The sequence below is a fragment of the Thermobia domestica genome, chromosome 7 (assembly GCF_964235325.1).
Source record: "Thermobia domestica chromosome 7, izTheDome1.hap1.1, whole genome shotgun sequence".
NCBI lineage: Eukaryota > Metazoa > Arthropoda > Insecta > Zygentoma > Lepismatidae > Thermobia > Thermobia domestica.
Genome location: NC_137460.1, coordinates 123,340,126 through 123,355,637, shown reverse-complemented (window position 1 = coordinate 123,355,637; position 15,512 = coordinate 123,340,126). Strand labels below are relative to the sequence as shown.

The 15,512-nt window shown below is 33.1% G+C and overlaps 1 protein-coding gene across 1 annotated transcript in view; it reads right to left on the bottom strand.

Annotated features, from left to right (window-relative positions):
* Positions 1–15,512, bottom strand: part of LOC145688936 (uncharacterized) — a 355,842-nt gene that overhangs the window by 51,643 nt on the left and 288,687 nt on the right. The window contains exons 18-19 of the mRNA XM_081763102.1: positions 7,446–7,499; positions 1,185–1,290 (exon numbers count right to left, since the gene is read on the bottom strand). Coding sequence (XP_081619228.1) covers positions 1,185–1,290; positions 7,446–7,499 — 160 coding nt within the window. The remainder of the gene's footprint in view (positions 1–1,184; positions 1,291–7,445; positions 7,500–15,512) is intronic.

Genomic DNA, 15,512 nt, shown 5'->3' with positions numbered 1-15,512 from the left:
TATGGAATGGAAATCAGCATCGAAAAATCGAAAGCGATGAGAATATCAAATGGAAATGTGCCCTCATAGGGCAGAGTAAAACAAAGAGTACTTGAAGAGTTTGACCACTTCAAATATCTGGAAAGTACTTTGACGGAAGACGCGTACTGCACCAAAGAGATTAGGTGGAGAATTGTCATATTCAAAGAAATATTCAACAAGGAAAGTTCACGCTTAACTAGCAGTCTTAATATTGGACTAAGGAAGACATTGGAGAAGGTATATATATATATATATATATATATATATATATATATATATATATATATATATATATATATATATATATATATATATATATACATATATATATATATAATATATATATATATATATATATATATATATATATATATATATATATAGAGAGAGAGAGAGAGAGAGAGAGAGAGAGAGAGAGAAAGAGAGAGAGAGAGAGTGAGAGAATTGGATAATATGGTTCAGATACTTGGACAATACGGAAGTTAGAGAAGAAATATTTAGAGAACTTTGAGATGTGGTCTTGCAGAAAGATGGAGAAAATAAATTGAACAGAGAGTAGCAAGTGTAAACGCTTAAAAGGGGATAGGAGAGAAGAGGACGACTCTACCCACCTACCCACCATCATTCGTAGAAAAGCCAATTGTATTGGACACAGCTTGCGAAGAAATTTTCCTAATGCCGCTATAGAAGGACAGAGTAGAATAGGAAGAAGAAGAGCACAATTGATTGATAGGAAGAAGAAGAGCACAATTGATTGATGATTTGAAAAATATAAGAAAATATAGGTAGATAAAAGAGGAAACTGAAAATCGAGAAACATGGAAGAAACATTTTCAGGTCCAACCTGATCTGGGCCTGGACTTAGAATATATAAAACATTAACCACAAGGTCAAGTCTATTCAGCATTATAATAATAATTGCGTTATTTCATTATTTTGCAGAAAATAGTACTTAATTTTCAAAACTAATTAAATGTTCTGGTTATACTTTCACAGAAAAACATTAATATACTTTGAAAGGAAAACTATTATTGGTAAAAAGTTAATGTAGATTGTTCCGTTATGTAATTACCATTATTATTATTATTATTATTATTATTATTATTATTATTATTATTATTATTATTATTATTATTATTATTATTATTATTATTATTACATACGTTGTACTGAATTGTGCATCCATAAGATGTTCTGAACACAGTAGAACACAGTTGCAATAAAGTCCAATTTCTCGTTCGTCCTGATGACTTAGTATTTCAAAATGTTCTGAAATGAAAGGGAAAGTTAAAATAAACACATTTGTTCATAGCTGCTACTCAACACATATTTTTGATTTATATAATAATATGAAGTATCAAATTTAAAATCATTTCACCATCTGAAGCAATCGTTTCCATATTGACTTGTCCATATTATTATATACACTACAACTAAGCAGCACTCTCCTCTGGCATGTGGAGTTCCTAGCTCGATCTCGCCCGCCAAATGGGCTTTGTATTGTACCAGCACTGCGTGTGCAGCTTTATTCAGGGTTTTCCGTCTTCCACCCACGTTTTTCATTCTATAATTTAGTTTATCATCAGCTACACTGTCTCTTCTAGCCGCGGTGCATAATAAATTATACAAACAACGGACATTAAATACAAAAAAAAATTAAATTAAATACTGGTTATTTACTGAGAGACACAATAAAATAGTTAATAACTTATCATAAACTGGGAAGTATATTTCCTCTTACTTTCCTGTAATCACTTGCAATTATTTGAACATTACCTCAATCTCCTGATCTTTTCTTCTTGTAAAGTTCGTTTGATTTGACTTTTAGTTTAGCCTTCCCTTCATCGGTGAGGCCATGTGAGAGGCAGACCCTTACGTGAGATCTGAACTACATGAGCTCCCGCCTGGAATCGAACCTGGGTCTCCCATTGTAATAACACCATCATAAAATTTGAAGCGTACGTCTTCTCTCATTTCGCACAGTGTTTGTTTCTCGATGAAAATCAAAGCTAAGGATTTGAGTCTTTCCTGTTCTTGTGTGTATCAACAGTAAGTCATTTTAGGGAGGTGAATAATCGGTCCACCGAGGCTGTTGTGGATCACAATCAGAATCTACGATCTGTTTCGAAAATCCGCATTTTCTTTACGACAAACGGGCAAACTTGATTTAAATATTTTTGCTTTACATAATGAAAACAAACTGCTATTAAAAGAAAAAAATGGACACTACACTACCGCGCGCTCAACACTGATGCCAATAAACACAAATGCTACTATAAGATTTTTTTCGTTAGTCACCTTGACCCTTCCTCCCACACCTGTTCTATTTTGCCAATGTTCGAGAACGAACTCAGAATAGTATAGGAACAATACAGGATGGAGCTGTCGTATGAAAAACAATTTGGTTGTCGCAGTTTTTTGTTTTTTATGTTACATTTTAATTGGGTATTTTGCAGCTTTTAAAATAAGTATTACAGAAAATAAATTTTAATTTATACATTAAAATGAGCTAAATATTCATACTGTGGTTAGAGGGAAGCAGAAGATTTCTCATCTTCTACTGGTAAGTACGGTACAAGTGTGTTCATGATACGTCCTGACAGCCACTGAATCCGCTTCCACTCCACAAAAATTGTAGTAGAAGCCTTAGTAACTCGCAGGTTTGAGATGTTATCTTTGCCAAGGATCACTGACACAGCTCCATGCTTCTGGTGTCGCTTTTACATGCTGCTTATACAGATTATCAGCTAGGAGGTACTGGTGTTTCAATCTCATACACGTGCGCAGTTAAGACATATAGTGGAAGCCTGCAGATATTTTTATTTGTACTTGTAGAGAGGCAAAATTAAAACAATAAATTTTGCTTCGATTATTGGTTTACCGCCGGTAAACAAGGTAACACCGAGAAATCACCATGATGTGATGAAAAGTGCCTCCTGTACAAAGCTGAGCGGCGCCTTTAACATCGGTCAATATCCCATGAACCAGTTCCAAAACGTCCGAAACCAGCACCGCAAACAGAAGAAGTAATCCTGTATGTTTGGTGGACTGCTCGCAGAATGGTGCATTGGGAATCGCTACCAGCTGGTCAGAGCATCAATTCAAATGCGTACTATCAGCAGTTGAGCCATGTTCAAGAAAAACCCAAATTCTGGACTCAGCACTGCTGATTCACAACGGACTCCTCCTGTTACAGCAAACGCTAAGACTCACATTGCTAGAATGACCCAAGACACCATTCTACAACTTGGATTGGACGCATCTACATAAGTGACGCATCTACATAAGTGACACAATACTACATAAGTGACGCATCTCGGTCCTTCTTATAACTGTGTAACTTAAAGTGATAGATAATTGTCCTGTTGCGCAGCTAATACGTTGTTGATTTCTGTTAAGATTGTCTCTAAGTAAACTTGAGTAAAATAAATTACTGCAGGATCGAGCTGTGACTAGTTCTTCCATCCTTCGCTTAATTCATAACTAACATAATGTTTTAATTAATTGTGCCCCGTGAAATAAAATTTGGGACAGTAAAAATGTGAATTCACGTATCCGCGTAGTCAGAACCAGTGAATAAGTAAAATGGCTTCGCTCTCTTCACCACCATCGTTTGATGTCGAAATATATGAATTCGCATAAATTCAGATATCGTGAAACGTATGTGATATTGAATAAGTATCATCCGTGTATAAGGCTAGACCTATGCTAAACAACAACTGGGCAACCATTTGCAGCAAAAGGAACAACCACATTTCCAATCTAATGTTTAAATTTACGGGGTTAATTTCGTTTATTTTGTGAATAGACTAATTTGTTCATATATAATTCTGAACTCGTGAGTGCTAATCAAGTTTAAAATTTTATATAGACAAAAAGAAAGGAAACAGTTACTTTGTGTGAAAAAGACAAATAAAATGCAGTGTGGAGTGCTTCGGATTTAACAGCGTGTAAATTGAAGTTTCTTTTTTTTAATTTTCATACTTTAATAATTTCATTAAACGAATTCTGAGAACGCTATTGATAATAAACTTTCAGAAGTAAAACGAATAAAAAAAATAGCTATTGCGTGTTGAAAAGAGAAAGCTATGTACAATGTTGAATTTATTGTAGCAATTAAGTGTACAATGTACCTTAGAAAATTAGGTCATTTTTAATTGAGAATGATCATATCACGATTAATCAGTTCATTAATCAGATTTGTTAAACGTCAGTTATGAAATTAACTGGATAGTTTACTTTCAGTTAATTTATTAGAAATTACAGTGATTGAAAGATAATTATTCGAATTGCACATTACAATTTTCAATAATTAAAATGCTGCTGAAAATTTTATCTTTCGTTTTCTAAATCCCAAAATTTACACTACATTTATAAATAAATAGCCTATGTGTAAATGGTTTAATTATCACCTTTTTTCGTTTTGGAATGACCTTCAGGTTGGTTGTATTTGTTCATTAGACACCATCTCAGTTGTCTTTACAACTTCGGTGATGTCCACTGGCGTATTTACGATTTTTTTTCGGAGGGGGGGGGCTTTGCTAACCTCAGTCCTGGAAATGTAAAAATTCTGCAGGATTCATTTACTTTAATTTACTTTAATATAGTAAATAAAATTTCTGGTCGGATAAAGCCCGGAAGCCTCCTAAATACGCCACTGTTCATGATATTAGACACATTGCGGCTTTTGCAAAGTTCTCATGCTGGAAAACAATGCTGATTATATGATTGCTGGTGTGACCACAATTTCATGACATCTCATCACCATCCTCAGGGGGCAAATTTCAACCAGTGGTTGTTTAAGCTTTTTAGGACACAAGGTACAGATTTTGCCCAGCCTGCCTTACCGTTGATTGGAAAACATTACACCAAAGTTTCCAGCTCAATGCCAAAAATTATTAAACATATAGAATTATTTTCAGAATAAACAGTGATTCTTGATAATCGCGAACTTCGACTTTAGCCTCACATATTACCATGCTATAAACTGTAAATAGGAAAATTATTTGGGGAGATAATTATAGCAGTAAAATTACATTAGGAGGATAAAAATGGTTTAAATTAGAAACATTTTCGCTAACAGCCTTCCTGTATACGATGTATTACTGAAACACTTTGTAGGAGTGAAATAATACTCAACTCGTTGATTCAGATTTCATTCAAGTGAGGCGTTAAAATTGTCCCGGTTAAATAAGCTCAAAGGAGGGAAGAAACTAATCTAGATAAATTGAACATGAACCTACAATTAAAATTGACAATCGTTTAAATAATCAGATCACAGTAAATAGGTATACGTAAACTTGAGTGAAGTTATATTATCACTGACTAAAACCAAAATAAGAAACTTGCACGTTGGTTAGTAGCGTTGGAGACAAAAAAGATACCCATAGGAGGCAAATGATATGATAAACGTCTGTAAATTCTTACTGTTTCTTTAAAGAGTAGCAGGAGCTAAGTTTAATTGGGTTTAACGGTAGAAGTAGATTAAAATAGAATAACAAATTAGTCTACAGTTCTGGACGTGAACCTAAATTTAAAACAAAACCATACAGTTTTGAAATTATCGCTTTAAAATTGAAAACAACTAAAATAAATAATTTACCAACATGATTGTATTTGTCATCCGATTGAATACGAATTTAGGGGAGATCGAGGTATTGATGAACCCTTAAGCTTTGATTATAAATAACTCTTTTGTTTTTCGGTTACAATTAACATTTCTTATGTATAGAAAACTTGGAGTTCTTCCTTGGAGTTTTCACAGTTTCTATGGAGATAGTAGCTCCCGCGCGTTCTGTGTAAAATGCAGTTGCTGTGTTATTTAAGGCGTTTAGTTGGGGTAGTTGTTTATAGTAAATAAACAAAATATTAGTGCTTCAATTTCCTAACCCAATATTATTACATTGCGTGAATAATACTTCACTATTTATCCAGAGATTATTTGTAAGTTATGCGGCTTAACTCCGAGACTAATCCCAGTTACTACTAAGTTGTGTTTGCTAAAACTTTCCTCGATATTTCGGATATAATAGTAGTAACAGTGAGCAGTATGCTCAATAGGATTTGTACTGTGATATTGCAAACTCTGTTACTGGATTGCAGCCAATGCTTCTTCAAATGTGCGGCTTATGTTGTCATGATAAAGTAAAATAATTTCTAAAATCGTTTCCACAGATTTACATGATATATTAATTCCCTTTTTCTACCAAATCAAGCGGGAAGAAACCAATAAGAACATCAACCTGAACATCCAACAAGACTTCTACGTATTATTTGTGGAAATTGGCCTTTCAATAAATTGTTTCTTATTTTTATCTGAGATTCAATACTTTGTATTAATTTTTAATCAGTTAGAACAAAGAATATTTTTTCAGAACTTAAAAATTATAAAATATAATCGTGGTTTAGAATTATTTCTGCTTCTCTTATATCATGAACGATACGCAACATCTGCTCATATTTGTAAAACATTAATAAATTAATGACTTTTTAGATAAATATCACATCCAATTCCATAGATGGTTTTCAATAGTGGTGAAGATGGTAATTGCGTTAACAACAATTTGATGCCTGAATCATACCTAAGGGATGCTAAAAATTGTTAAAGTTTACAACATTGCTAAGAACTATGTTATTCCGAAAATTTATCCTAGGTATACTGCTAAAATGTATTATCGTAATGATACGGAAGCACAGTTAATCAAAAAATATTTTAAAAATGTCCCAGAAATACTCCGGTATAAAAAAGGTATCAAATTTAATCATTTTTCACAGTCTGCAAATGGTTTTGGATATTAAAACGCTTTAAGGGTAGTTATTATCCTTATGTTTCAGGAAACCATGTAAGTAATTAAATGTGATAGTTATATGATCACTTTCTTGAAGAGGTAGTCCTTCGAAAAAGATAAAAATTTTAAATTCTTTGAAACTTTGTTTCCAGTACGTAATATAGATTGTAACTTTGAATGCTGCACTGTAATTTTAGTAATGAAGTTCACATATACAGTACGATAACTGAAAAACCAAGAAGAAAATTGTTATGAACTCATTTCCCATACAATTTGCTCATTGCAGAGAAACAGACGCTACACACAAAGAAAAAAAATGAAATGAGATACCACCAATTAGTTGTTTCCGTCAACAAATTTCAAATCTAAGAAGAGGTAAAACTGTGAGTGAATGATATCACTCTTTAAGAAAATTATGCGACAGTAATTACATCAACGATTTTACATCAGTATTTCAGAATCTGTACAGACGCATTAGTCATGCTTTCTGAATGGACGCTAAGCAAACATAAAACAGGTTCCGAGACAAATTAATGAAATCAAACCGTAGTTTATTTAATATGCTAGTTTTAGTACGCATAACGTCAACGAAACAAGAAATATAGGTTGGACATATTAATATATTTAGACATTTACCTTTTAAACGCTCTATACATGCTAAGCCTTCTTTATCACACAATTTCTGATGATCTGTAGAGAGAAAATAAAACAATAAGTAATAATGAACCATGTATGTAATAAAAAAAGTTCAAAAATTAAAAATTCTTGCAAAGACAGTTTGCTTAAAGAAGAAGATATGGTGACGTTGAAGATGAATAAGTTAATTTTGGTACAATATAATAGATCTCCTTATCCAATTTGTTTCTGTATATCATCATAATTTAAAGAATTACAAAAGTGGAAAACAAATTCTGTTGTGAGATGCATGCATACAAAAATTACGTATCTTCGTTCTACCCGAGAGGGAATTATCTATTTACTAGTAATTTCTTCCGCTTTTAAAAATAATCAAGGACAAGTGCAAAGATTTCTAATTATATCAAATCTTAGTATTTTGAAAAAGATTCGCAATGTTTCCATCAGTCAATTTATGCATGACCTATATTTCAATGTAATAAGCTTAAACAGGGAATCCCTGGGAAGGAGTAGCTCCTACCTACAATCTTTACTAAAATACATTAGTTTCTCCAGATCATTCTAAAGATACTTATATATTATACTACATGAAATTTAATCGTTATATTGAAATCAGGTAAGGATATATTTTATATCGAAAACCAACGTTGTATTTAGCGTATCATTACATTGTGTTACAGATGTGGAGGCAGTAAGAGGCCTGGTGAAGCTGTCACTCTATCCTCTATTATACAGTAATATCGAAAACATCGCTCTATCTCGTAAGTATAATCATAGTAATTTACCAGATGAGAGTGAGGATGGGCAGCTTAAAACATGAATTGAATTATCATGTGAGGCCTGATTTTGCTGAATAGTTAGTTCATATAATTACAGAGTGGCATACTCTGCTTGTGTTTCTAGAAGAATTATTAAAGTTTTCTGATGTTCAACCAGCATAATGAACAATTGGCAGTCTATATGAATTAAGCGAAAGCGGTCCGTCAGAAAAGGTAGAAATAATGGAACTTGGAGCCACTGTATTGCCCACCCGTTGTATATATATCTTCATCTTCTAATAGTTTCCCAATTACCTTTAGCCGGCTTCTCAAATCGTTGTCCTCTGTTTGTTTCTATTTGTATTATATCCATATGATATCTCAGTGCACCGTATTGCTTCTCATATCATTTCTCCACGTTTTCATTGATCGGTCTCACACTCGTTTCGTATTCAATTCAATAAGATGCTCTTGGTTTACATATTTCGAAGATCTTTCTCATTATTACTTCCTTTACTGTTTCTTTGCAACTTTTTAGCAGCATTTTTTCTTTTCTGAAATAACAATTCCTCCTCTATTTTGATAGTACATAAGCGCAACCATTAACTTCAGAACAGAGATATCACAGAAAGAATATCATGCAAAACATAGAAAAGTTCCGATTTAAGAGCAATCTCTTCCAAAATGGTGTTAACTCTATCAACACGAAGGGCTGAGCCTAGATCTCTACAATTCGAATCGCAGTCATCAAAGATCGACAAGATATGAAAGAAAAAGATTTAGATTCTCACGATAATGAAGTGTTCGTGCAAGTCACAACGTCATGAGAATCGTTCACTGATGGAATTAATTGATTTATTTGTAGTTCTAAAGGTACTATTAAGCAGTAAATAAAGTAATGTATACAAATAAATAAATAAAATGTAATGCGTTTTAAAATTGGCTAATTCTAGGTCGCCATTTCGTCTCGTAGTGGCAAATTCTGGAACTACCTAACTACTTCGAACATATATATTGGAAAATAAAATTCCTTTCCTTTAGCTTTATTAATATTAACGCAATCTGACACTGTAATAAAAACAAAATAATACTCAGTTTCTTCCAAATCCCTACTGATCAATCCTATGGCCATAAAATACTTACTATTTCTTATATACAAACTATAGAATTCATTTCGACCTCTAATGAATGTGCTTTTCAACTTTAATTTCATAATTTTCATAGGAATAAAAACAGGGATTGTTTAATAAAATAGTTCTATATTTGCTGATAGATGTCCTCTTTGATTAACATAATATGCTGTATGATACATTCAGTTTCCTGTTATTAATATTAAACCTTCAGCATGCAAATACAAATTTACAGAACTCAATTTCCAAATAAGAGAATATAAAACATGTTGTGAGTGTTCTAGTACTTCATACAACATTACACAAATGCGTTACTAATTCTATTGCCGGTATTCTAGTAGGTATTTTCTACACATTCATTATTAATACAAATTTATTTTAACCAATTTACAAAATACAGATACTTCTACATGCATTTTCAAAGAAATACTACACAAATCTTCAGATTCTTGTACTTGCAGTTACTAAAGAAATATTAATAAGACAAGACCTGGAAGATAATCTAATCTAACCTGTGATCGGAAGTTCTCTTTTTGCTGAACTATATGCAACAATCATGAACGATTGCACTGTAATTTGGAAGTATCATTAGAACAAATATATAATATATTTACAACCCTAAATTAAAGAAACAATCGAATAGATTTAGTATAGACCACGTTCAGATTTACTATATTTCAGCCCAGAATATAATTTCGATAACTCGTATATTCTACAGTGGCCAAGACGTGTTTATTTACTTAAATATATTTTTATACATTAGTCAACATTTCTGAAAATTTAGATTTTGTTGTAGCTAAGACATTTGTGTATTGAATCTAGGCATCGGCCATCCCCTATTGAGGGAGGCGAGCTGAAGTTTCTTAAGCATTGATCATGTTGTAAGCCATTTCATTTGTAAAATATGTTATTCCACTGAAGACAAATTAAAATTTCACTTGAATGAGCTAACTATATAGCTATATCTAATTTACCTTATTTACGACAACCAGGACAAACTCCAACTTTACTTTGATCAGTCAATATATATATATATATATATATATATATATATATATATATATATATATATATATCTGAGTATAATTTACCATTTCCAGTCGAATTTTCGTTTAAATACAATCCAGTTAAAATTAAACCACTTTCTTTAATCTTTTAAGTAATTATTCATTTCCAAGACTGTCTAAAACTAGGAAAATTACGTAATCTATTGCGGACTAAGTCATATAGGTCAGACCTTTATAAAATTTCTGTTTCGTACAAACTCTCGTATCCAACTAACTTCATTATTGCTTTACCACATATCGGAGTTTGGGGTTTGCACAGCGGTACCCATGTAAACGTGTATATTTAACATATGCTGTTGTAATCACGTCGAGGTTAGGTACTTTGTTCGAATATTTAAATAACCATCGGCTTCTGTTGATTGAAATGGAAGTTAGAAATAGACTGAATTTTCTGACTTTAGAAATATTTCTGTAAATATTAAACTTTACATGGACAACTAACTTTGCCTCTTCATGTTCATACACCCAGACCTCCATTACTTGATGACGTATGACGCAAACTTGTCACATAACATCATTGCGAAATATTTCAACCTAATAGCATATAACAATTCAATAAATAACAATATATAACACAACAAGAAATACATAAAAAACAACGAAAAAGTATTGTGGTGAATAAATTCAAAATTTGGTTCGCCATATATTTCCCTAGTGAGGACCTTGATGGGATGGTAGCATTCTTCCTTTAAAGTTTGTCACGAGTGCAGCAGATATTGATATCTCTGGCATAATATCAATATATAATATCAATAAACGTGAAGAAGGGTATAAATGTTTCATTTTAGTTTACTCCTGAATATATTAAATTGCTAATATGAATTGCGTTAATGCTTATGCGTTCGCTGACAAAGTGGAAAATTTATCTCAAAGGATGACAAAACTTGATAGAAGTTATATCAAAAGGATAAAACTGAAATTGGTATTAGCTTACTTGAGAGTCCGCAGTGGTCTTGAAAGCACGTCTGGCTACTTTCTTTCTTTTTTATTACTATAAACTAACTATTAATCATCGTTAATTATATTGTTTACTATTTTTATACAGCTTGTTGTTCCTCTTAATGCAATAAATAGAAAATAGGCAAAAGTAGGTTCTACATCCTTTCTCAATGAATCGTACGTACGACACAACACCAATAAATCGTAGCTTTTGGCATCAATAAACTGAATGTTATACCTAATTACTTGTAATGAAATGCATCATGAAAATGTAGGGGTAAAATACAACGAAAGCAAAAGAATATGTTTCATATAAGGAACTTTTTAAAAACACTTCATTCGAAAAATATTCGAACAAACGTTAATGGTTATTGCGTAAAAATTTATCTCATAAACAATCTCATAAACTTACAACAATCTAATTCACGGTGTTCATCGACTGTTTGAAACATATAATCGCAGTTTAGTATATTTGTTCTAACATAGCTGAAATCGTTTACATAATGAGTAGTCGACAAGCAAGTTTCAATTCATCATCGTCACTATTAGTAACCCTGATACAATCTGGGATTTTTGCATGATAATCTTGAACTGCCGAAACAAATAAGATCATACGGTACCAGTTTGCGATAATGGTTTTATTGTTTGCATTACGAACAACAAGAAGCTTTATACATAAAAACACAAAATATTCAGAAATGATGATTAGTTGGATTGTACAAATACAATAAATGAAAGTAGAACCTTCGGGATTCGAACACCTATCTGTTAATTACAGAATCCAAAGTCTTAACCACTTTGCATTGGGTCACTTATTGAGCCATTATACACTTACAAGAAGCTAGCGCCAATTTTAACTGAAAACTGTAGTTGAACTCTACCTCAATTTTCTCATGTTTCTTTGCAATCAAGGACTTGTCACTTCGTAAGTAAACTATAAATATCAACACGATCAAACAGATATCTCATTCATATATGCAATATTATTTAAAGCAACTGAAGCCTCCATATCCTTCGTTACATTCATTAGTTATATCATAATAAGAAGACTTGCTACGTTGTGGCCAAACTTTGTAGATAGAATGTTGCCATTTTATTAAAGTGCCAATTAATCCATTGAGTGTAAACGATCATAGCGTATTTGCTATTAATGGTATTACAACTAAAATTCACTTACTAAGTACAACTTTAAGAACGCAAATTAATAAGTAGAAGAGTAACTAACTAACTAACTCTATGACCTATGGAACCCGGAGGTTCAGTGCCGCGTTCACAAAAGCTCTTCACTGACTTCTATTCTTACCTAACTGCATCCAGTTTCTACTTTGTATTCCAATCTCTGCGAGATCCATCTTAATATTGTCCTCCCATCTGCGCCTAGGTCTTCCTAATGGTCGTTTTCCGATTGGTCTTCCAGTCAAGACTTTGAAAGCGTTTCTACTTTCTTCCATTCTAATCACATGACCGGCCCACATAAGCCTCATAGACTTGACAACCCTAACAATGTTGGGTAAACCATATAAATTATGTAGTTCCTCGATATGAAGTTTCGGCCATTCCCCATTCCCGTTCCTCTTGGGTCCGAATATTCGAATCAAAATTTTGTTCTCAAATACTTTCAGTCTATATTCTTCCCTCACAGTAAGCGACCATGTTTCGCAGCCATACAGAACAACAGGCATGATTATCGTTTTATATATTTTAAGCTTCAATTTCTTAACAGAATTCGCGACAAGAGATTTTGAACCGAATAGTAACACGGATTCCCTGTGTTTAGTCGACATTTAATTTCTTCGTCAATATGATTTTCGTCTGATAATATCGATCCTAAATATTTGAAAGTATCCACTTTATCAAAAGTATTATTTAATATTTTAACGCATCCACAATTTGCCGTGTTCCGGTCCCGACGCACTTCCAAGTATTTAGTTTTCTCTACATTTACTTCTAAACCCTGTCCCTGCAAGCGTTTAATAAGATCTCTGCATTTCTTTCTATTGTTCTCCTATCATCCCCTATTAAATTTACATCATCAGCATATGCCATAACCTGGTGAATACCGTTCAACTGTAGGCCCTCGTTGCTATCTTTGATTTTCCTTATAGAACGAAGTTAAATAATAATGGCGACAACGCATCTCCTTGTTTCAGGCCATTCTCGACGTGAAAGCTCGTGGACAAAAATTTTCCTACCCGGACTTTACTTTGGAATTCATTTAAACATATCTTAATTAATCTAATTAGCTTTCTCGGTATTCCAAGTTCTGTAAGAACGTTGTATAATGTTTCTCTCCTAACCGAGTCGAACGCCTTTGTAAAATCAATAAATAGTTGATGTACCGGGGTATTGTATTCCCACTTTTTTTCGAGTATTTGACGAATGGTAAGTATTTGGTCGATAGTTGATCGATTTCGTCTAAATCCGCACTGATAATCTCGAATAATTTCATCTTCGTAAGGGGTCAGTCTTGCTAACAAAATATTTGAAAGGATTTTATAGGATGTTGACACAAAAGGAATGCCTCGATAATTATTACGGTCAGTTTTGTCGCCATTCTTGTGAGTTGGAACAATGATTGATTCTTTCCACTCTTGTGGCAATTCTTCCTTGTTCGAGATAAGGAGAATGAGTTTGTGTATCTTGTTCCACAATTTTTCGCCTCCAGCTAAAATTAACTCAACCGGAATTTCATCTACACCCGGAGTTTTATGTTTCTTTAATTTCTTTATAGCAGTTTCTACTTCTATTCGGTTGGGTTCTGGAATATACGGTTCTGAGGTGTGTATCACCTTTTCTCCACGCACACTAGTTTTTGGTTGCATGTTAAGCAAATCGTCAAAGAAATCTTTCCATCTATTTAAGATGCTATCCGTGTCAATGAGAACTGTACCGTCAGATTTCTTTAGTATATAAGCACGAGGTGGATAGCCTTTCTTAAATTCATTGATTCCCTTATACATGTCTTGGATGTTTTTATTTTTACTATTCTCTTCAAGGTCCTTAATTTTAGCTTTCAGAAAATCGCGTTTCTTTGTTCTAAAAGTTTGGGAAGTTTCCCGCCTGATATCTGCGAAATTTTGTGTAGTTATTTCATTCGGATTTTGTAGCCAGCGTAATTTTGCCTGTTTTCTCTTCTTCTCTAGTTTTGTGCATTCCTGGTCGAACCATGGTATGTTCCTACGTATTTCCGCTTATCCCAATGTTTCTTTTGCTGAAAATTTAATACTATCTCTAATTGCAATCCTGGTATCCTCAACACTAGCGCACTCCGAATCTTCCAAAGCCGAGAATCTATTCGAAACTTCAATCTGGTATTTCTCCCTTACCTGGCTCTCTTCTAATTTCTTTAAATTGAATCTCTCCGTTTTCGGACAATGAATATTACCTTTAATCAACGATGACCTCTCTCGTATTATTGCTGCTACCAGGTAGTGGTCAGTGTCACAATCATCCCCTCTAACAGACCGGACATCAATTATGCTGGATTACCTTCTTCTATCTACTAAAATGTGATCAATTTGATTGTGTGTTTATCCGTCTGAGGATGTCCAAGTATATTTATGAACGTCGCGATGTGGTAATTTTGTACTCTTCACGATTAGGTTTTTGGATGTTGCAAAGTTGACGAGTCTAACACCGTTGTCATTACTTTCCTTATGCAGACTTTCGTTCCCTATAATCGGTTTGAAAATATCCTCTCGTCCTACCTACCTAATAGCATTTTCATATGGTATCGCGGGAGTTGAATCAAATATCCGTTCCACTTCTTCGTAAAAATTGGCTTTTATATCGTCATCCTTATCTTCAGTTGGGGCATGTACATTTAAAACAATAATATCACACCCTCGTCCCTTAAGAGTAACTGCCATAAAATGAACCGAAAATATTTTTATTCGACATAGAAAAATAATACAAACGGTTAAGTACAATAGTGATGTTATGGAACTTATTTGAAATTAGATTGGTTTTTGTAGTATCTTTACAATATCGAAAGTAAGTATATTTTCAAAATATGTACGTTCAGAATTGAGGTGATTCCTTTTTCTAAGAACTGAAGTTTTTATTCTTGTATCTTCTTCTATGAAGTAAGTAATAACATATAGGAATGATTTATGTAACACGGATGTAGAGCTACTAAAAACTCAATTACCTTGGGTGAAAGCATCAAAAAGT